Source organism: Podarcis liolepis, assembly GCF_965112155.1.
Source record: "Podarcis liolepis genome assembly, chromosome: 3".
Taxonomy (NCBI): Eukaryota; Metazoa; Chordata; class Lepidosauria; order Squamata; family Lacertidae; genus Podarcis; species Podarcis liolepis.
Window position 1 is genome coordinate 81436960 of NC_139557.1, and position 24191 is coordinate 81461150.

Consider the following 24191-nt stretch of genomic DNA (forward strand, 5'->3'; position numbering starts at 1 on the left):
ATACTTACAAGAAGGATTGGCCAGCAGGAGGAAAAGGCACATAAGGCATCTCTATTGTTCACTTGCATAAACACCTCCACCCCTCCCTGGGCTGTTTTCTCCCCGATTAGTTCATTTCTGATTTTAAATACCAGCCATGACAAAACACTGATCAGGTGGTATATTTGCAAGGAAGAAGAGGTGATGTTTGATTGGCTGAGTACATTTGTCATAACCACTGAATATTCCTACAAATGCCTATATTACTTCTGTGAAGGAAATAAGGAGTTGGGAACATCTAACTTCTAGCTCAGCCCCTCTGAGTTGCAGACTCAAAGTTGAGTTTTCCACTTTCCCTAAAGCAATCATCTTTTTGCAGTGACATAACAACCAGAGCATCTAATGAAATGTATTGCGGAGTACAATGTATTTGAATAATATATTTTAACAAGTCATCTGCCGTTGAAAAGACCACAATAACCAATGAACCCTTCATTGTCAAAGGCCTATTTCTTTAATTTTTTGCTTCATTTCCTGAGTTTCTGTGATTGTTGCTACCAAATTAAAGTTAATTTGGCTGGGGAAGATCTAATCTGGCCTTTATTTCACACACCCCTCCCTTGACTCTCCCCTTCATATATCTTATTGAGCAGCAGGTGATTTGCTTCAACGCTAAACTGAAAATCTTGGAGCACCGGCAACAGCGAATTGCAGAGGTCAAGGCCAAGTACGAGTGGTTAATGAGGGAGCTGGAAGTGACCAAACAGTACCTGATGCTGGATCCTAATAAATGGCTCAGTGAATGTAAGGTTTTACTGCCTATAGTTGGTTTATTTTATTGATACAAAACTTTACTGGTGCTGTAGCTAAGTCATGAACTACTATGTTTATAAGCAAAGCCTGTGCTGATGTTTGACCTGGAGCAGATTTGGATGGACTGCATTTCTAAAACTGTTCCTGCATAATTCCTATTAAACTGTGACATTGGAACCAAGTGGGCCTATTTGCTCAAGAGTCAAAGCCAGGAATTATGCAGCATTCTAGTGAGGAATATTGCCATCACTAGATTAACGCTTATGCGTCTCACTCCAGAGCTTCTGAAAATGAGATTTCCCTCCCCGCCCCCCTTTGCCCTCAGATCACTCAGACATATGAATTATATTTTAAATCTGCTCTCCTGCTGTGAAATAATACTTTCAGGCAAATTTGGTTGAAATGGCTGATGTAAGACATTAATTTGTTTTTTTCTTTTACATATAGCTAGAAAAGGATAGAGTTCATACAGCTCATTCATAAAGAGATTAAAGAATCCCATATTCAAATTAGGAAGGATTCTTCTAAAGAAGCAAACAAAATGTATAAAAGATACAGCCAAAGCTGGCTAAATTAATATGTGAGGGTACCTCAACTATAAAGGAAAAGTATTTTGCTGCTAGCTACTTAGAGCAGAGAATAACACTAAGGATAGGACTTTGGGCACCTGAAAAAGAGGGCTCTAATCCACAAAAGCACGTGTTGCAGCCAACCTGCTACTGCGCAATCCTAAAGTGGTGTTGGTGAGCTCCCACAGTTGAGGAAATGCTATTTGACATTAGTGGGAAGGAAAATCTCTATGCCAACTCCAGGGCTGGTGTAGTTTCTGCCCTTGGGGGTGAGGGTCAATGTGCCCTACCACTAACAGTCCACCACTGACAGTACAGAGCTTCCTGTGGATGTACCAGGCACTCCACCTTCCCACTGATGGAGGCCCTCTTTGCCACAATTCTTATGATGTGGCTTTAGGATTGTGGCCTTAAGTCTTTCATGTGCTATGAAAGGTCCATAAAATACTTACTTTTTATCATGTGGTGAGGGAATTGCATATTACTCGCTATGAGCATCTTCAACGGAGCCTGTTCATAAGTTCACTTGCCTTTCTGCATGCAGATGGTGACTTCTGAACCTAGGAGCATTGTATGAGGACAACTGAAACAAATCTAACAATGTTCTTCCACTGAGGCCTGCTATAGAACCTACCTGTCATAGCAGTGCCCGTTTCTTGCACAAACTCTTTCCTTTCACAGTTCTTTGAATCCAGTCCCTTGAGTAACACACACACCTGTGTGAATGAGCCCTTAAAGATAACAGCAATGTAGGGCTTGCGCTACCAATTTGGGTAATGTGCTGGGCCTTTTGCTTCCTTTCCCACAGTTGATCTGGAGCAAGTATTTGAGTTGGATTCCCTGGAGTACTTGGAGGCTCTCGAGTGCGTGACTGAGCGACTAGAGAACCGTGTCAACTATTGCAAGGCCCACCTCATGATGATCACCTGCTTTGACATCACTTCTGGGCGCCGGTGAAGAATTAACCTCGAGAACATTTTGGACTACTGCCACTCCCCTTTCTCCCTTTTGAACAGCACCCCAAAGACCTAGAATGAGGATGAAGGTTGGTGTCATGTTTTGACTGTGTGTGGAAGAGATTTCCCCCCTCTTATTATGCTGAAGAGTGGTGCATACATTGACTAGATGATGATGATGATGATGATGAAAAGCAAAGATGCTGAGAAACAAGGATGTGGAATCTCCTAGCCTGAAAGAGCACTTTGAGAAATCTTTAAGGACATGTTTGTAAATAGGAACTGCTGGCAGAAGTGACTTTACCCCTCAACAATAGCTGTAGAGGGAGGAAGAGCAGATGTAGGACCGACTGCTGCTGAGAGCACCATTGAAGTAAAAATACACAGGAAGACTGTCTTAAGTGCCTTGCAAATCTTTATTATCCAAACATTTATGTTCATACTTTCTTGTGTACAGATGGTGCTAGTCAAGAAAAAGAAAAAGACAAAAAATCAAAACACATTTTCTGAAATGTATTTACAGCCTGTTTTCCCCTCCCTCGGTGTTTTATCCTATTTCTGACTTGCTGTTTCTACGTAACTTGTGTTTGTAGAGATATTTCTTAACCGATACAGCATATAAATAAATGTTAACTGTCATTTATTGTTACACACGAGAGTAAGGCCACTCAAAGAGAAAAAAGATATTAAACCATGTACATGAAACCCAAAATATTTGATAGTAATGGAAGAGGAGAGGTCCACTTTGTTATTAAAGAACATAAATGTGAGTTTTCTGGCAAAATAACAAGACTTCAGTTGACATCACTAGGAAAACAGAAGTCTTCACTTATTTTTTTGTTGGCTGTTACTTTTTGTACTAAGATTGTGGTATTTACACCACCAGTTTTCATGGATGCTCAAATGAAGATAATTACTTAGTTTATGTTGACCAGGTATCTTCATTCTTTTCAGACCCAGAATCCACTTTTAACCCAAATATGAATTTGGGGACCAATTTCTTAATCTTTTACCTTATATTTGCATGGTGGTGGTGCTCCTGTTAACCCACTAGCACATCTCAGTCCACCAGTTGAAGACCAGTGAGGTTGATTGACCACTGCCTCATTTTTTCTGAGGTGTGTCTAGGTTTGTCCTAGAGGTGCCTTCAATTGGTTACAGAGATACTGCAAATGATTCCCTACCTGTTATGGCTCTGGGTCTATGAACATTGGAATGGTTATGGTAGATCAGACCAGCATCCTTCTAGTTTGTGGAATTTACAGCAATCAGGTGTGGTGGTGGCCTGTAGTTAGGATGGATTTAAAAGGGATTAGGCAAATTCATGGAGAGTAGTCAAGATTGCTATAGGGAACCTTTTGGTTGAGAGGTCAGTAGGCACTGAATACCAGGTGCTGAAGCCACAACAAGGCAAGTCTTCATGTCCTGCTTCTCAGAGACATCCAGTTGAGCACATGAGAAACAGGATGCTGGACTAGATGGACCATTTGTATGATCGAGGAGGACACGTATTATGTTTAGATGCACATCAATACACATCACAGCACCAGCCAAACAGCCCTTTTAAAAAGCTGCAAAACCTGCTCAGTAGAACAAGTAGATCTGCAAAAAATGAATCCAGCCCCCTTTCTCCTTTCTGATCTGTGAGCTACATTTTTAAAGAATTGAACAGCATATGTACTGCTCCATCTGCTGGATTGGGTAGGAGACTTTTTTTTTGCCATGTTTGATTCTCTGTCAAGGAGGACTGCTTCTGTATACATGTACATGTACATATATTATGGATCAGAACATAATACTTCAAAGGGGGAGAGTTAAATGGGCAACACCTGATTGCATCTTTGCTTGATAAAAATCTTCCACTAACTCCAAAATTTGCCAATTTTATTTTTAGTAGTCATGCCAAGATGAGAAGCCACTTGATCCAGCTTTTCTCTTTTTCAGTAAGTTATTGTGAGACACAAAACAAGGCATTCAGAAATACTAAACAACTAGCATCACAATTTACCTTCACAAATGCATTATTAAAAGTTCATCAGATTATTCATGAGTCATTAGAGGAATCTACAGTACAACATCAATGGCACAAATGTCTCACATCAGCTCTGTGTTCTGTGCAGACAGACAAAGACTTCCAAAAGCCTGGCCCTAAAAACATGTGGTCTTCCCTACCTGATCCAAGTGCATGAACAAAGTCTTTTTACCTCACTTTCTTCTGACCCGCCTTCACATTCCTTGAAATTTCCTGCAAAATAAATATTTGCAAGTAAGGTAATTTCCCAAGGCCCAAGCTTGCAACATTTGCAAAGCTACTTCATGGCCTTTGGGTGCCTGGTAAGAACACATGTGCTGTTTAAGATAAGTTTGATAGATCAAACCAGGAAGGCATCATGTGCAAGTGTCATTTGCTGAATTACAGGCATAACTTGGAAGCACAAAATCCTAGGGTCAAATGAGATGTGATGATGGAGGATTGGGCAGTGTCTTAAAAGGCTAAAGGTGGTGTTCAGGTGCCCCAGTGCTTCCTCTTTGGGAATTGGGAATGTAACACTTTCCCCCAAGCTATTTTCTAAACATAGAAAACATCTGAAACTATTTTCCCCATGGGGTAAAATGCAGCTCCTGAGAGGTAGAGGAGGGTGGTGGAAATACCATTCATATGTCCACATCATATACAATGTTGTAGATTAGTATGGTATTTTTTTGTTTGCTGTTCATGTCAAACAAACCCTCCCCCCAATTTTCCTTATTTGCATTCCTAAACACTGACATTAGAAAACAAGTAACAGCCATAGCACACACATCTTCTCACTTTGCTAAAAACAATAAGGTTAAGAGAGTGCATAGATAAACCGATGGAAATCTGTGTGTTGGTAGAGCTATGTTTTATGTGTTTGAGTTAGGGCAGCTACTTACAAGCAGCAAAGCATAACTTATGACGCTCATTGCAAAACTCTGTCCATAAAACCTTTACAACCCCCACTCACCAGCAGGCTGGCCATTTATGCCACTGTATTTTATAGAAACTATATTTTAAAACGAGGGCTGTGTTATTATCTATGCATGTTCTCCTGCCTATAAAGCTGTGTGGCTGTATTTGCCTCGTATAAAGCTTTGAAAAATGGTTTAAACATTTATAAAAATAAATAGAAAAATGCATTTAGGTGTCAATAATTTAAGGTCAGGTGCACTCTAGATCTCTAGGATTAACTCTGCCACTATATGTATAATATAAACAGAGAATGTGTGACCAAAATGGAGAGTGACTATTTGCTCCTTATAAAATGAAACAACACCCCTGTGCCTTTTGAGCCCCCATGCAGGCCTTCTCTAATTAGCAGAGGACTGAAGGAAAGCAGGTGAGCTATATTAGCTCGCAAAATATTTCCCTGATCTATGTTGAGGGAAAGAGCTGTACCACAGACATTTTGGCATCAAGGCATGGAACAGTGATGTGCCTATGGCAAATGGCATATATGATGAAAGACACATGCAAGCAACATCTAAAATGGATATTGTTGATCATAAGCAACATGTAAAACATTAAGCAAAATCTCATTAAATGGTAACTCGCTACCACAGATGTCAGCGGGGAAAGCAGTGGCCCATATGCTCTGGTGACTGCACTTGGCGATCATATGCTGCAGAGGCCAGAGAAGCCTTGGCTGTGATTCTTTGGCTCATTCGACAATTTCCTAACTAATTTTTAGCTAATAACTTCCACCTTGCATGAAGGTTGCAAAATAATAGCTGAGCACCCATGATGCTTCATAGAATTTTTCCTCTGCTCTAGCTAATAGTCAAGAAATGAGAGCAACCAATTTTTTTCTAAACTATTTCCAGATGAAAGTTTTTTATTTTATTGGAGCATCTGCCTCTGGCCAACTAAGCAGATGTGGCATGTTTCTCAAACTTCTGTTGTCAGACTATCCAAACTTGGCCACAAATTTGCCAGCAGAGTTGATATGAACTTCTTTTACGTACCATCTTGAGAATACCTTTTGCTACTGAATTCCTGGTACTCAGATTCAAGCATTAACTTCCAGCCTGCTTGATCAAAGTGGTCCAAGATGTTCCTGTTGAAGGAAAAATCCATGGTAGGTTATTTGAGCCCAAGCAACACCCATTCAAACTGACCTTTCAACCTCTCCCAAGGATGGAGGAGAGGATGCATTTTGTAAACTTTGAGTGGCCCTACTCAGCTCTGGAGCATACTTTATAATAAAATGATGGTAATAAAAGTGGTGCTTAAAGCAGTTTCAGCTATATCTATATGACATATACTCTCTATATGAATTTAGCCACCTTATATATTGTATAATATGCGTGTGAATGGGTATCTGAATAAAACACTCACTCGCCTAAAGATTTTATGTACACATAGATACTACTTTTTCTAAATTTCAGCTCCTTCCCCAATTTCCCAAGCTGAAACTGCTATCTGACATCCATCACCTATTTGACGTATGAAGGACATAATTTATTTGTAAACTCAGGATGTTCTTGCTTTATAGAATTGCTTGTACTTTATAATTTATTTAACCATCATGATTGGAAATGCTTATCTAAGTGCTATGCATTGAAGTGTACATTTGCTGAATCCATTTCATTCTGTCTGTGGCTATGTCCTTTTCCATAGTAACCATGGTATAATAAAGTCACGTAAGGTTGGAGAGAGACCCCTGCTAGGGGGAATCACTTCTACTGAGTCAGTCACGAGAAGTTCCACAAGAAGACAGATCTACACACAAATCGTCTGCTATATCACCTAAGCTCCATTACAGGGGTGGGGGACTTCTTCTTCCAGACCCAGAGCCACATTCCCATCTGTGCAACCTTCCAGGGGGTCAGCCACATGCCAGCAATGGGTGGAGCTGGAGGCAAAAGTGGCCGAAGAGACAAATGTAAATGTTACCTTTGTACATGCTAGCTTCCATGCAAACGTACCCACCATTCCTTGATCCAGGCAACCAAGAGGCATTGTCGGGGTTCAAAGACCCATTCCAGTCAAGCAAGATCACTCAAGGAGGGCTGGTGAGGGTTGGCCTAGAGAGAGGGGGGGATGTGGCCTGAGAAGAGTCCTGGGAGCCAGACAGAGTGGCCTGGGGGGCAGCACTTGACCCCAGAGCCTCTGAGGTTCCTCACCTCTGCTTTGCTGGAAAAAGAACCAACAGGGAGGGGGTGGACCCAGACAGCAGTAGGACAAGAATGGAAAAGTAACCGAGAAACACACACAAAATGGAAACTGATTGAATGAATATGTCAAGCCTTTTGCCATTAAATTGTAAAGTTCACTGTTTGCTGGTTTAAAAAAAGAATCTCTTACCTTTTGTGGTATATGAGGTGTGAAACATATTGTCAAAGATATGATGTTTAAAAGATATCAAAATATAGTGGCATTAAATGTTTACTTTTATCTTACCAATTCTTGTGCTTCCCTGGAAGTCTTCCTTCAGTGAAAACACTTGGTTCCTTCCCACAGGTTTCTGGAGCAGGTTTTTGCCGGCGAATAATGCAGTATTACAAAGTTACTTTAGGAAATGTGCACATGAGAGCCAGCACTGCCTTAAACATCCAATAGGAATTGGATTCTTGCTGATTCCACGACAGGCTGGCTAATTAAATGATTCCCCAAGGAAGTAATAGACATTTTAAGGGATTAAAAGATTTTACCAGTAAGGTTACTATTTACTACAAGATCACTGGTTGATACCACTGTGGGGATCTAAACAAAAGATTGCTGGGAAAGACTAAGATGATGACCAAATCTACATTTCCTCCCATCCTCAGCTATGTATATTGGTAAGGCAAAAACACTCAGATTTGGCCTCATAAAAAGCAATCCAGTCACCTGGTGTTCCACAAGCAAAGCCGCATCAAGAAACACTCTCTCTGCTTTAACATTGTGCTACTGGACCACAGCTTCACACATTCACCAATCAGTCTCCTGCCAAAAAAATGAGGGAAGGAGAAAAGTGATCACATCAGTTCTAGAAAACTCATTTCCAGTAGTGCCTCAATTAGCACTTCATCTCCCAACTTTTCATTAAGGAAAACAGGCACACCCTCGGGTGTTTATAGCACCCCCAGAAACACAACAAGGATCACTGCCTGCAAGCCTTGCCATGTACAGTATTAAACATTGCTGACATTATATACTCAAATACATCCAGACTTCCAGCCTGCTCAATACATGGTAGTGATGGAGTTGAACACTTAATTTCTCTTCCACTGCAATTCCAGTTGCAGAATGGAAGATCCATGATTAAGACTGCTAGCTCAACAGGCTAACACCTGAACAAGAAAACATTTAATCCCAAGCACACAATGTTTTAATACATACGTTTAAAACTGCATGTTGACTAGCACTGATGCTAAAGTCTGAAAAATGAGGAACAATGTCAAGGGTAGGAGGAAAGAGAGAAGAGACAAAAACAATTCTCAACAGCCTGGTGACAGCTGTAGTCAATCAATCAATTTCTTACAGTCAATGACCAGTATTAACAGCTGTAGCCACTTTTCCTGTTTCATTGGCTAAGATTATATACTTTGGAAAATAGCACAATCAGGAAAATAGCAAAGCAGAATAGCAACAGTATTTCTGTACTGGCTATCCCACCACCCTGTCACCAAATGGTTTTTTCCAAGATCAGCAGCAAACATCCCTAAGAGGTAATAATTTATTATTTATTAAATTTGTATACTGCCCTTCATTCAAAGATCACAGGGTAGTGCACAACGTAAAAATACAAAATGAGAACACAAAACACATTAAAAACAAACAAAAACAAACCAATAACCCTCCACTCCTAATAAAGAACAAGTGTATGCCATGCCTTGTGTTGAGCGACTTTTGCTGCCCTAAGAGAGGACAGCTTGGATTGAGGCCAAGGCTGCATCTTTGGGCCTCAGCAGCCTAAGCCGCTTGCCTTCCAAAGGTTATCTGTGAAGCTACCAGCTAAATAAAAATTAAAATTCTGGCATTTGCAGTGAAATTTGTTGGAAGGCACCTAATCCTTGGAATTTCCAGTGCTCATTTGATCTCTGTTTAGAGCTGTGAGCAGAAACAATAACAACCCCCAAAAGGCAGTGGCTAATCCCATTCTGTTTGCAATTCAAAACACTTTCCAGTGTGATTTATTTACAATGAAATATGCACCAATGTGAGTGGGACCAATGTGATTTACAGAACACGTTCAGTAACAAAATCTGTCAAAGATTAAATTAAAATCCCAGCCTAGCAAGCAAGTCTTTTGCCTCTAGGCCTAGAGTAATGTACATAGGCAAAATATTGATTTTGCATAGAGACTGAAGCTTTATTTTGACTGATGCAACTCGGAATTGTTATTGCCATATGGAAAAGAGTTGATGATATTTTTTTCCCAGCCAAGTTCAGTTGGCCCACAACAGCATTCATGCTCCAGACACAGCCAACACAAGGACATTTGTCAGTGCTGGGAATGGGCTAAGAGACACGCTGAAAAGTTGTAGATGCCTATCTTGTTAGTCCGGTTTCTTTGTGTGGCAGGTAAAGAAGCAAGAATGTCTCATCTTCCCTACCTGGTGATACCGCTGTACAACTCTAATACTTCTGTGGTTAATAAAGATGATTAAAAATATGTGCTTTTAATCATCCTTATTAAGAATGCTTTTAATACGTCTCTGCCCTGTTAAAAGCATAACACCTAATTAATACATCAATGGATTTTTATGTTCCATTTTTATAGCTGTATTTCTGACTCTCGATAATCCTATGTTCAGCTTCAGATCTCTTTCTTTCCGATTCCTACTTCATCTGATGCTTGTTATTATTCAAGTGGCAGACTTTGTACTTCATACTATTAAAATAACATTTCAGATGCCTGCACAAGCACAGCTGTCTATCCACTTCCTAATCCCAAACTCTGATAAGCAGAAAGAGTAAGGGGGAGGGGAAGAGAAGATTCACATTCCTGATCAGCCATTAAGTCTGCTGGGTGACCTTTGGGCCAGTGACAATCTATCAGCCTAACCTACCTCATAGTATTTTTGAGAGGATAATATGGGAGAAAACCCTGCACATTGTCCTAACATTTTTGGAGGAGGTACAAAAGGTAGTAAGCAGAACTAGCATTTGTAGCCATCATCACTTGGGAGGACCGTAAAAATATAATGAATCTCATTGTAAGTAAGTCTCTCTACTGCACAACATGGTGTTTGCTGCCACAAAAGAATCCTGTTGTTTTGGTTGGGTTTCTGTTTCGTAAATGGGGACAGAGATTTCACTCTATCTACAGCTAATAAGAAGTTATAGGAGTTCCACCCGTCCAGATGTGAGATGTGTCGTGATTGTTGAAAAGACTAAGGCCTCAAAAATCTGGATGCTTCAAAAATTTGTGATGCTGTTGATTTAACGAGGCTCTTTGCAGGTGTGATGAAACATGGACAATTAGTAGCTAAAATCGGGATCTTCTATGAAGCTGTCTTGGCTTACAGAGAATCATATCATCGGGTGTTCTCGTCACTGATTGACTTGGCTTCATTTCAAGCTCACATGTGAAATCCTGGGTGTGGTACTTTTTTATTTTTTAAACTATCTTAAAGTATTAGAATACCTCAAAAGAGACAACATTAAGGACCATTCACTCCCCTCCATGTTCTTGAGTTGCAGACTTGCCATAAAGGGCAAAACGAATAAATATTCATAATAAGTGCAAAATGGTATGAAAGGCAATTTCAGATTGTCTCTACATTTTGCCATAAATTCTCGACTAATTCTCACATAAAAGGCTTTAGAAAAAAGGGGGAAGGGGACAATCACATTCTATCTCTTCTTTACAATGACCTTTTAAATATTATTATTTATTGGTTCTTTTTGCCACTGATTATTCAGAAATGAATCTTCCGGCTTCCCAATGGCGAGGCATGATGAATTACTTGCTCTGGCAGTTGTGAACGGAACAGTATTAACCCTCCAGGAATGCCAATTTTCTATCATGCTGTTTTTTCTTATAGCTATAGGAAATACATACAGAATGGGCTTTTGTAGTACTTCGTTTTAACATCTGTAAAAGGAGATAAAGGAGGGCACACAGGCATGAGCTATATCAGAAAATCTAGCTATGTAATAATTCACTAATTTATTATTACATTTACTTTCTCTCCAAATAGCTCAAGTTGGAATGTTTTCCTCCTCCTCCTTTTATCCTCACAAGAACCCTGTGAGGTAGGTGTGGCTAGGAAAACAATTGCTCCAATGACACCCAGAGAGCTTTTAAATGAGGCGATCACCCTTTCCACCTCAAAACAATGGCAACAGTGAGCTGGGGGCAGCAGAGGATGCTCTCAAGGGTGCCATTGCACACACAAGAGCTACACTGGCAACCCCAACTCTATGTATATGTACATTTAAGAAGTCTCCATCTCATTAAGAGCTACTGGGAATTGGTTAGATGGTCTAGATACACAGGATTGTGCAGAGCCTAATTACCAAGACTGAATTCTTCATTTTCTTCAGAGAACGAATCTCTACAGTCCCTATTTCAAACCTACAATCTCTCAAAATAATTATAGGTAAAGAATTATATAGCATCCAGGGCCATTGCAAAAACAAAATAAATATGTTGATTTTGTTCTAAGAAGAGACACCAGTAGGCAAATATTAAGGTTGTGTGACATGATATTATATAGGCCCCAGCTGGGCTCACTCATTCAGAGACACAATTTGTGAACCAGCATCTCCCTGTGGACAGTTCAGCTGTCATTAGCTTGGTTCCTGTGATTCTTGTAGCACTTTGCCAAGGTGATGGCACAGAAGTCGTCTCATATCTGAACTTCTGATAATCATGAAAATCAGGAAATTCAATTCAGTTCACATTTAAAAGCAAACTTTTTTTTTCATTTTCCAAAGCCATTTGTGAACACAGCTATCCTTTGAAATTCACTTATTCAAACTTTGCAATGCAGTTCTGCAGCCGATCACCGTGCACAAAAATGCACATACTAGTGATAAGCGTGCATATAAATGCATATACTACTGAAAATAACACACTAAAATGCATTACATGAGGGGAAATTCTTTTGCATCAATGTGTACAATATGCAAAAATGGGTAGTAGGAGAAATTTGCACATTTTATGAGATTTTTTTAAAAAAAACAAACAAACCAGAAACAGATGTAGAAATGTGGAAAACTGAACGGAACATTGGAAAATTGAGACATGGCAGGATCGGAAATGACATATTCACCCATCCTATTGAGAATAAAACTTATTTTTCCTTTGCCACAAAGCGGGGGGGGGGGGCGCGGACCACTCATGTTTTGATCCTAATATACAGGGCAAAACCTGGAGACCCTTAGAAGTGTACCCAACCCCACTAAAATCAATTAGGTTTTAGTGTGTTTATTTATTTATTGCCTGACTACCTTATGGAACACAATTGCCCCTCCCTCCGAGGCAATATGCACAATTTCATAAAAAGGCAACAAACCACAATAACTATACAATCAAAAGTACATTACAACCCATTCAACAGCAGGAATTAACACATCAAAAAGGAAAAGTGGGGGAATGAATTTCTTTCTTTCTTTTCATTTTCCCATCTTGAAATTTCAGAAAACTTGAAGACACTCATATTTCATGGGGGACAGCATTCCAGAAGTGTGGACCCACTACCCAGAAGTAATGTTTTTGATGTAGCAGTCAACATAATATCTTGCATTGATAGAGCAGAGGACAGGATCTCAGTGGCACATTCACTAAAGAGCAGGTATGTGCCAGCAGCTTCGAAGATTTACAACCCTGAATGATTTGAACTGAAGGGAATGTGAATTTCCCTGGTTCTGTGGCTTTCCATGGCTTCCCCTACTTTTTGCCTTTTAAGAAGAAAGAAAGATGCAGCAGTCACTGAGAGAGTGAATCTGATCTTACTTTATGAGCGCAAATGACCCACCCGTGGACTCAAGAAGAAAGCATTCTACTGTGGTAAAGGAAGCAACATAAATGATATTATACGACAAAGTCAGAAAATCTCTTCTTGTTAGATGGTCTTACTGCTGACAAGCAGCAGCAGAGCCTCGTGCCCACAGTCTAAGCTGCCACTCTCCAATCTTCCAACAAATCAATTCTGCTGACTTTTTTACTCCCTTGGCTGCCACTGATATCGTCTGTGATGAATTTAAGGGAAGCTGTCAGATCAAATGCAACAGAAAATGTAGTTTCTGTGAAACTTTGGTGTGAGGAGCAAAAAAAGTGTTACCGTTTGAAACAGAGACGGATCCTTCAGCAAATTGTGTATCATGTGAGAAGACAGAAAGTGGCCTGTAGGTAGAGTTAGCATTATCATACATTGCACTGAATTTGGTTCTGTTGTAATGTAGAAATTATACTGAACTGAAATTTCAGGTTTTATCATTTATATCTCTGGGCTCCATGTTATGAATTTTATTTATTATCCCAAGCACAAAATACGTATTTTTTATTTAGTAGTATTTCTAATTCTAACTCTAACTCTAACAACAACAACAATAATAATAATAATAATAATAATAATAATAATAATAATAATAATAATTACTATTAGAAGTTGTTGAGGTGGCTTGTGACACATTTCAAATACAGTAAAACAGATAAGAGTACAAATTGCTATTTAGCTAGTCAACACAAAGTTACTATTTAAACCTCATTGAGCTTTATAACTGGCTGGTTTTGTTTTTCCAGCATCACCCACACTGTGTGTAAAAGAACAGTGAGAGCAACAAGGTCCCCTCTGCCTTTGCTGCTCTCTGTCTCTCTCCAACATTTACCCTGCAGAAATTAAATTGTCCAACAAATAACTCTCAAACTAAAATAAATGCCTGTTTCATTTATTGCTCCTGCCGAGAGGAAACACAAAGAATGAAATAAACTGTAATCAATGAAAGGGAGTACTTTCCATTTCTGTACAAAATATGTGAAACTTTGACAGCCTCCACGTCAAATGTTAAGTGTATATCCTGGGAGTACCAATGTTTGTTTAGTCTGTTTGCGAAACGGACATATGTATCCTTTTCCTCACCAGGTCTAGTGGTTTAGCAGTTGGCCTCCATGTAACAAATAATTGTGTCCCTCATCAAACTGAATGTCTCCAAAATGCATGGTATATCTCAATCCAGCATCTTCCCCTTTGGATTCTAAATTAAAATTTGTTGAGCATTCATTTAGTCACCATACTTTCTCTCTAAGAATAAGAACCATTGTGACCTACTCTGGAATATTTGTATGATAACGTAGAAGGTTTAATATATTTAATGTGCTGCATAACTACTGAGGCAGGCATTCCAGATTTAGTCATCAAAAACTGCAATCCTTTATCTACTCAGAGGGGCTTATTTCTGAGTACACCTATTGAGGATTGCACAGGAAGAGATTTACAGCCCAAGTTAGGAAATTTTCTAAGAAATGTAATTAGCCGTACATTCGTACCTTGGATCCCGAACACCTTGCAAGTTGAACGTTTTGGCTCCCGAAGACCGCAACCCCGGAAGTGAGTGTTCCGGTTTGCAAACGTTCTTTGGAACCTGAATGCCTGGCGGGGCTTCCGCGGCTTCCTATTGGCTGCAGGAGCTTCCTGCAGCCAATCAGAAGCCGTGCTTTGGTTCCAAACATTTTGTAAACCGAAAGGACTTCCATAACGGATTCCATTCAACTTCCAAGGTACAACCGCACTTTTGGTGAAGCTCCCACTCAGAAGGTCTCCAGAAAATAATTATCAAACGGTCTACCTTTGTTATATGTGAGCATCTTATACACACAGTGGGTGTGGGTGTAAAAAAGATGAGGTGATGGTAGTTCCATATTGATTAATGTGCTGTGACTACCAGCAAAAGATAGCTGCCTTCAGCAGAGGGGGAAAAGAGGTTAAAGAGTTCCCAGTACTCCACTCCAGTAAGGACTATCACAATAAAGGCACTGCTTACACATATAGCGTGCTAGATCTCCAAAATTTCAGGTACATATGCGCACAGCAGAGGGTAGGAAATATAATGTGCCTTTGGGATATCCGTATAGTGATTTTCAGGCTTATCCTTTCAGCAGGGTGTCACACCTATCTGGAGACAGCAGCACCACTAAATGGTAGAATGAGCTGCCCATCTCTTTAAAACTTTGCAACAGCAGTAACACTGCTAAGAGCCAAACTAGAAATGCCACTGTGTGGATACAATTAACATGGTGCCACAAAAAAATGAAAATAGCAGCTGTGAGGGCAGAAGCAGGACCATGGGGACAGGTTTAACAGAGGCTTCCCACCACTGCAAAGAGCAGCTGCTGGGACAATTTTCGTTGAGACTATGGTAATCTAATCGGACAGTTATGATGAGAGTGCATGTCGGATCTCGTCTTCAGTTTTCCTTTTTCTGTGAACCGTCCCTTGGAGCTCTCCGGGCCACATCCTGTTATTTGGCTCTGCCCAATGACCCACCCTTGCATCGCAGTGTTCACCTTCTGTTGTCAGATATTTCGGTTTTTAAGCCTTTGTGCTTTTTTATGTTTGTACATATTTTATGGGCTAATAGCCGTAAATAAATAAATGAAATGAAATGACTATGGTAAAAAGAAACTCCCTTTACTGGCTCACACATGGTCCTAAGCCTATTAAGTGTCCCCCACACATATTTTACGAGTGCTTGTTTTAACATGCAAATTAATTGAATTCATGCAATTTACTAAACTTCCAGTTTGGTCCTTAATGCCTGGATCTGGCCTTCCCCCTGAACATTTTCCCTTTCTTAACCAGCCATTAAAACAACAACAACAACAACAACAACAGTTCTCCTTGGATTATTGCACTCCTTGGGTGGCTGACATGACTCAACCTTTCCTGAAATTTCAATTTTTCAAGTGCACAATGCTACACTCACCATAACTTGCTCAAAACACTTGAGGGGAGATGAGTCTCCAGCGTTTGCATTCATGAGATGAGGCTGTAAAGCATGCCTGGAGTGTTCATTTTCTCAGAAATGTATTCTCACCGAATGGTGTCAAGTGATTGTTGTGAAGAAGCTGACTAGAGATTAATAAAATGACAGTCATGGATGGGAAGGAAGCAGTAAACTGTCCTGGTGGAGGAGGGAACAGGGACAAACGCTAAGGCAGTTTTAAAAGTTTGATGTTTTATTGTGTTTTTAATATTCTGTTGGGAGCAGCCCAGGGTGGCTGGGGCAACCCGGTCAGATGGTTGGCAGATAAATATTGGTATTATTATTATTATTATTATTATTATTATTATTATTATTATTATGTGAAGCTTTCAAAACATGTAAATGGTTTCTGTTTAAATTTCTTATAGAAATATTTGGCTTTGTTAACATCCACTTAAAGCTTAAAAAATTAAGGGCAACTGCACTGGCTAAAATGTCTTGCTCAGTGGCAATCTCTCTCTTCCAATGCATTATTGTTTGGTAACACAGAAAGCGGCCTATGCTAAGTCAGACCATTGGTCCACCTCGCTCAGCATTGCTTACACCATCTGGCTGCAGCTCTCCAGGGCTTCAGACAGGGATTTCTCCCAGCCCTACTTGGAGATGCCAGGGATTGAACCTGGCACCTTCTGCATGCAAAGCAGATGCTTTCCTGCTGAGCTCTGGCCCTTCCTCATACTAAATATGAGGGGAAGCTAAAAGACTTTCCGAAGAATGCAGCAAACTGGGGTAACAAATACAGTGGTACCTCGGGTTACATACGCTTCAGGTTACATACGCTTCAGGTTACAGACTCTGCTAACCCAGAAATATTACCTTGGGTTAAGAACTTTGCTTCAGGATGAGAACAGAAATTGTGCTCCGGCGGCACGGCAGCAGCAGGAGGCCCCATTAGGTAAAGTGGTGCTTCAGGTTAAGAACAGTTTCAGGTTAAGAACAGACCTCCGGAACGAATTAAGTTCTTAACCCAAGGTACCACTGTTGCTGCCATCAGAAACAACATGCCATATTTATATTATTAGTGAATTGACTAGTAGCAACTGCAGATTTTGGGAATTTTAAGATTTCATTTCTAGCCCTGTACAGAGTCCAAGCTTCGAGAACCTTTTAGCAAGGTCTATTAGCCCAACACCCAGGAGATCTGCTGCCAGTCAGATTGCCAGATTGACCAACAGTCTGAATTGGAATAAGGCATTTCCTTGTTTCTTGGTTGCAAAGGAAGATATGAACGCATGCAGATTAAAAAACAACAACATATGTTAAGAACTGGTAACCACTTTTCCAAATGCTGGGTACATGAAATCACATTCCTAGGCATCAGTACAAGGCTAAACACAGTGTTTGAATGACAAAGAAGGCTGGCACTGCAATCCTATGCATGTTAAGACAGAAGAAAATCTAATTATGTTCAGTTGAGTTTACTCACTAGTAATCAGTGTGTATATGATTTCCTTCCTTCCTATGAAACCTACCTCATCCCTCTTGAACCCAACATAGCCAGACAATCACCCCAAGACATGCACCAATCAAGCTCAGATGATATTAAGTCTGTATAACTCAGAGGAATCAGTATGGAGGAGCTGAATCGATTTACAGCTTTAGAAGAACAGATTCAACTTGCATATGCAAATTCCACGGTTAATAAATTAATGGTACTTAATGGTGGATATTCTAGGCAAACTAAAACTGGAAAGGATGTAAAACAAATTCATCCACAGGATCATTCCATGTCTCAAAATGACAGCATGTGAAAGGAAAAGAAGTGATGCAATGCAGGAGAGAAAGCAGCAATACAAATGGAATTCAAATACTTTGGATGTAAGATTTTATTTTTGTTTAATATTGGTTACCATGACATATAAAGAGTACCTTAGCTACCATGATAAATGAAGAAAATTATTTCCAGAAATTATCATTTTCTACGTCATTAATAGTATATTGTACTTTTACCAAGAACTGTCCAATTTCTTTGTCAACACGTTGTTTTGCAGACAGCATACTTCTGGTGGAAATATCAAGAAACTGGTGTGAAAGGTCCCTTGAAGAATTAGCAGAAGAAACAATATACAGGTTACACACCAAAACAACTGGAACCTTTTCCTAACTGTTCTCTGATTAATGAGATCTTGACTACTACATAGATTGTGTAGGGAGACATTTTCTTTCTCCAATGTCTTCTTGCAGGTCTTCTTCATTCTAATGGCAGGCCAGCCTCACAGTCTTCCTTGAGCATCATCAAGTCATGCACTAGGCTGTGTTCTGTCCCATGGGTCACTTTCATGATATCATAAGCCTGAAAAGACAGACAGGTAATCCATCATTCTTTATTGCATGCCTCTCAACTGCTCTGGCTGGAAAGTTCTGCTTTTTCTTTTTTCTTTTAATTTTCCTTTTGTTTTGCCCATTTGCAACGCTCTTCATCTGCAGATGTCCAAAGAGGAATACAGACACAGGTGGCCACACTAGAGGAGATTTGCCACATTATCAGCAGCTACTCAGTGCAAGATGACAGGATGACACCAACAGGCCTAGAGTGGAGCAAAGTCATGAAGATCTAGGAGCTGTGGAGAACATGGCCTCGGCACCTTCCATAAGCAGGTCCAGCTTCCAGAGAAGCTCATTTGCGAAGAGAGCAGGGGCACCATAAGGTGCAAAGGAACTGAAGGAAAACAAAAATCTAAACCGATAGCAAGAGTAGCCCAAATTGTGCGCTGATCTGCATGCAATGCTGCCCAAGGAACTGACTGCGGGAGCTGGAGCTATGCGCCTGGTTTGGGCTATGTGTATGGGTTGATCACAAAATGCCTGCACACTAATCATGCAATCCTAACCATGTCTACTCAGAAATAAGTCATGTTGACTTATTTGAGGCTTACTCCCAGGAAAGAGGAGTTTGGATTGCAGCCTAAGCTAAATATTACAATGTGTGCATACAGAAGTCATTACACAACAGCTGTTTCCTCCACAGGATAAAACAATCATAGTGACTGTTGAGCACCGTAGGACCAGTGGCTTCTCTCATGATTTAAGGAATTGGTTTTATTATTATTATTATTATTTATTATTACTATTCTGTGCACACAAATACGAGACAGGCCACGATATCAGAAGCCACACAGTTGTCTTACCCAAGAATAGAAAGCCTCATTAGATAATTGGTATGAATGTGTCTCTGAATGCAAATAAAAGCCCAGCACATTCATTTGTGTCTAATTTGCATTGGGATTGGACAGGGTACCTAACATCAGCGTATGTAACAGTATGCAAATATGCTGCCGCACCGCTCAGTCATGATGAAAGGAGGGAGCAAACTCCATCATGCTGATGCTCTACAAAGCAAAAGGACAGAGCATTGAGGAAATCATTTCTGTTTCTGCTTTGTCCCTTGATTAAAATGAATGCCTGTTAGAGGCAGCAAAGGAAGGACAAACGTCTAGAAAGCCATACTCATTTTACTTTAATCACACATGCAGTTAATAATGCACAGGGCAAGCTGGAAAGAACCAGTTCAAATGACATATAGTCAGAAAGAGTTCAGCATCACTCTGGAGCAGAAGGGCTTTTTGCTCATGTTCCTTTGAGCTTTTCCCAGCAGGGGATTGATACAGATGGAATATATATTTCGGCTGACAAGTTGATATATTATTATAATCACTCAGAACCAACCTTCCTGTATCACGGGGTATAGTGGCAGCAGACTAGATCTCTTTCCATGTGCAGGGAGGTTATATGCGACTGCAATCTCTGACATCTCCCAGCTGCAGTCTGAAACAGAGCAGCTCAGGAAGGACTATGCCATTTCTCTTGTGCACTATTTAAATAACGAGCCGGTTTCAATTAACTGGACCAGGTAGTCACAGCCCATGCAAGGACGTCTGTAGGGCAATGGGGGTTCCCCACTCCCCCCCCTGAAAATGGCTTGGCGGAGGGTCAGGGGAATCTCCAAAACAGTGCAAGGAGGGAGGAGAGGCCTGGTCAGTGGCTAGATAAGAGGCGACCTGCAACTCTGTAAGCATATGGTCTTGAGTTCAACTGGATCAGTGATGTAGTACAGAACTGAACACCATAAAATCCAACAACAATTCAAGTTCTAACCATTATCATGCATAAGTATTGCACTAGTTCAAATGAATTTCAGAATCCTCATTTGATCTAAGTCCTTAGCGAAGAAAGTCACACTAGTACTTAGGATACATTTACAAGTTTAAAAAGGTACAATTAGTGAAGTGCAGTAGGCAAGGCAATTGTCAGAATACTATACTGTGTATTCACAAATATGTACCATGTACCTTATGGTTACCAGATTTTTTTGCAATGAATCCGGGGACCCTTTCTTTTGTGGGTGAAGCTGAGTAGCAACAGGGAGTCAATAGTGGGGATGGTGAGGCAACAGACCCTGGGCCCAAGCACACATGCATAAAGGTGCAAAGCCCTTCTTTTGCACCCTGTGAAACATAAATGCACAGGTTTTTTTTAAAAAAAACTGGGCAATGGTGCACTGCCCGCCTTCCCTGATTTCCTTTCCCCTCCCCCCTTTGTTTTGACAAATCAGGGAAGGCTCACTGCCGTGGCACAGGAAAAATGGCGGGCGCCACGGCAGCAAGCAGCTCTTGAAGCCAGCCAGAGCCAACTGCACTAACAGACTGGCTCCGGGCTGCTGAGGCTGCTGCTGCCACGTTTCCCAGGGACAGATTTGCAAATCCAGGGACTGTCCCCGGGAACCGGGGATGTCTGGTAACCCTAATGTACCTTGCACTTTGTGACTCTATCACAAGCTCATGATGAGAAATTCCAAATAAGGCAGCTGCTGGCTGAAATAAGCACAGGAGTAGCATGGAATTGAGCTCATGTGGAATAGCACACTATTAACAGAATGTGTGGAGGGAGGGAGAGAGAGTAAAGCTGTAATATTTTTCTCTAGGTGCTGTAAATATTCTTATTTGGGCTACCTTTAAAGCTCAGGATTAAGGTGATAATTTTAATTCACTATATTGTATTAATATATAGGAAGGTCTTTTGTTCAATGGGCATAACAGAGTGTTGCTACCTCTTAGAATGAGGTGGGTCACAGATTTAACAAATATGAAGTGATCACAATGCAAGAATGCACATACCATGTCCACAAAGCAGAAGTACTAAATGTTCCACTCCAAATATAATGAACATTTGTGCATTTGAGACAGATTTTAATCCTGAATCAGCCTGCAAACTATTAACAATTCTAAAAGGAAGTCTGTTAAGGTTTCTTCTTTCTTTTTTAAAAATCAAATATCATAACACCCCCCATTAAAAACAAAAATTATCCTAAAATCCATTTTGCACTTGATTCAATTAGAATCCCTCTGGCAAATTGACAATATAAAATGCAGTACAGCCACCACTGTCTTCCACTCACAGTGACTTTTAAAAGACATTGTTAATTAAAAACTTGTCAGAATTCACGGGACATTTGCTTTCCAACTCAGACTGCCAGCTGAAAATCAGGTGTTATTGTCAATGGCAGCATTTGAACATGACGTTTGTCAAAAATCAAATTTTAGATGTGAACTCCTACTGACGCCAGCCTACCAATTTAAGATTTTGGTCCCCCTCTGCCGTTTTTATGTTAAAATCCTAATCTAAAAGTTTCAGATCGATATAGTACCCCTTCCTTGTCTAGGATTACCAACACATAGATGTGTTTTCACCTACTCCTTAGTCTGTATTCCCCACGCAGCTAGGCAGAACATAATCAATATTTTAAAGGGAGCATGAGAAGCAGACTAAGGCACTGAAATACTCTTTCATTCGTCCATCTTAATAGCTGCTTGCCACTCAAGGTTAGGGGTGATTAATGATACCCCCCAGCTACTGAACAGTAATTACCAACAACTGATATTAAAGGAAGTCACCCCTGGAAACTAGGTAAGTAGCAATGACCCATCACCTCACTGCGCAGCTATTGCCTACGGTACCAGTGTGGATAAAAGGAAATGCAGAGGTGGGGTGGGTGGAAAACGACTGGTGGTTAATATTTCAGCAGCGGGGGTGAGCTGGGAGGGTGAGGAAAATGGCAGCAGTTAGAGAGCGAAGGAAAGGGGAAAGGGTAGAAGCAGAACGAGCAAAACTAACCTCCTTCAAGGTTTCCAGGGCCTGAGGAAACAAGTCGTGACTGCACTGGAGTTTGCCCACTCTCATCATCTGGACGGCCCTCAAAGGATGGAAGCCAGAATAATAAACCCTAGAAGCGTGGAAGGGAGAAAAATCATCATAGCATCTTTGTCAGCTCTCACCTTCACAGTTCCTGCCTCAGTGGAGAGCTATTAGGGTGGGCCTGCAAAGCCATTGTGAATGTTAATAAGGTATTCAGAGAAAATTAGCTACACGGCGAAGAAGTGTGGAATACTGAGGGGAATTAACAAATTATTATTTTTCCTGTCCCTGCAGAATGACTTTTACATTATCCTGTTAGAAAGTGACAGGGGTGGGAGCAATTTGCACACCTCAGTTCGGCAGCACAATAGCTCTCTCTATGCTTCGTGTTAAACAAAGAGGCTTTCTATCACAGCAGTGCTGAGACAGTTTCATTTCCATGGGAGGTTTTTCAATGTGGAGACAGGGTCTGTATTCCGAATCTTCACAGAGCCTGGGGGAAGAGTCCATGCGGGACAGCAGGATGCAGAATACACAACAGTGAAACGTATTCACAACTTCAATTCTGAGGGCTTCCATTTCCCTAGCCACACAATAAAATACACTATGTGTCTGCAAAAATGGCCAAGGGGCTTGCAATACCTAAAATGCCCAGCACAAGCAAATTGATCCTCAAAAACATAGTGGCTAAGAATGTGAGCCAGTTAAATCCCCAGGTGAAATCCTTCCTCAGCCACAAACTCAATAATTGGCTCCAGAAAATATACTATTTCTTGGGAGCATTAATACTGGCCAACCTTACAGGAGCATTGCGAGAGTTCCTGAAATAATGAACACTGTAAAGATAGTAGACAACTAGTCAACAATTGGAGTAGCAGTTGCGGTGTTGCTGTGAAATAGGCACCTTTATTCATTTTCTGGATAGTTCTCAACACATGTTTAGAAAGCAGCAACTGAAAAAGCCATTTTATATAGACCTACATGCCTGTCAGCATCTCTTGACTATGGGATTGCATTCTGGGGCAACGTTCCAAAGCAAACCTGAGCACCTTTTGCTTTACTAGCATACAGGATGGATCTAGCCTGATAAAGGTTTATGTTTTCTTTCCCACTAATCTGATGGGACCAGTACTCCCTATTAACTGCACTGCCATTATTCCTGATTTACATTCACACCCAGAGATGAAGACAGAGTAAGGCTGCTTGTTTGTAGCACGAGGAACACATGTAATGCCCTGGTGTCACTAATTACTTGCAATATTATGTACTGGAAATGTCAGTGTTTTAAAGGCAATCACTCTGCATCTGCAAGATTTGTACAGTGGTGTAAACTATTCAGGATCAGTGTCATTCAGCAAAGGAAAACAACCCATTTGATCAAACATTTATCAATTCTTGCTGGCAGTTCTTCATGCTATTTACAAAAATAATCTTGTAGTGTAGCTACAGCAGCAGGAAGAAACTTAGAAACAAACCCCAAATGGCACCAGGGCTTTTCCTTCTTTTTCTTTTCTTTGGGGGGGGGGTGCTAATTTTGAAAATTATATATCTCAAAGAAACGAACACATAACGTAATACGAAACATAAATAACGTAGGATCAGTACAGCCATCTGCATATTATTTATTTATTGAAATTATGTACCAACCTTCCTCCCCAAGGAGCCCATGATAGCAAAAAGTTGAATAAGCAAGAGGATATGTTGGAAAATATAGGGAGGTGAGCTGGGTTAGATAGTTAAAGGGAAAACTATCATTTTGCTTTGTAAGAGGTCAGCATGTTGTTGGTTTGAAAGCAGCTGCTT

The 24191-nt window shown here is 40.5% G+C and overlaps 2 protein-coding genes across 14 annotated transcripts in view; one reads left to right on the plus strand and one right to left on the minus strand.

Annotated features, from left to right (window-relative positions):
* KIF26B (kinesin family member 26B) overlaps positions 1 to 7740 on the plus strand; it is a 296108-nt gene extending 288368 nt beyond the window's left edge. For all 6 annotated transcript variants that reach the window (XR_014524480.1, XM_083496725.1, XM_083496726.1 and 3 more), the window contains 2 exons: positions 630 to 783; positions 2170 to 7740. Coding sequence is in view for 5 of the 6 variants with exons in the window: in XM_083496725.1 (XP_083352851.1) it covers positions 630 to 783; positions 2170 to 2318 (303 nt within the window). In the remaining variant the exon portion in view is untranslated. The remainder of the gene's footprint in view (positions 1 to 629; positions 784 to 2169) is intronic.
* The window catches only part of SMYD3 (SET and MYND domain containing 3), a 347371-nt gene continuing 327364 nt past the window's right edge, over positions 4185 to 24191 (minus strand). For 4 of the 8 annotated variants that reach the window (XM_083496929.1, XM_083496928.1, XM_083496932.1 and 1 more), the window contains 2 exons: positions 22368 to 22476; positions 18065 to 18549 (listed from right to left, as the gene is read on the minus strand). In XM_083496929.1, the coding sequence (XP_083353055.1) occupies positions 18448 to 18549; positions 22368 to 22476 (211 nt within the window). In that variant the 3' untranslated portion in view covers positions 18065 to 18447. Of the gene's footprint in view, positions 8265 to 18064; positions 18550 to 22367; positions 22477 to 24191 lie in introns of those variants that run through there. The other 4 variants (XR_014524496.1, XR_014524497.1, XR_014524498.1 and 1 more) reach the window with 4 other exon arrangements.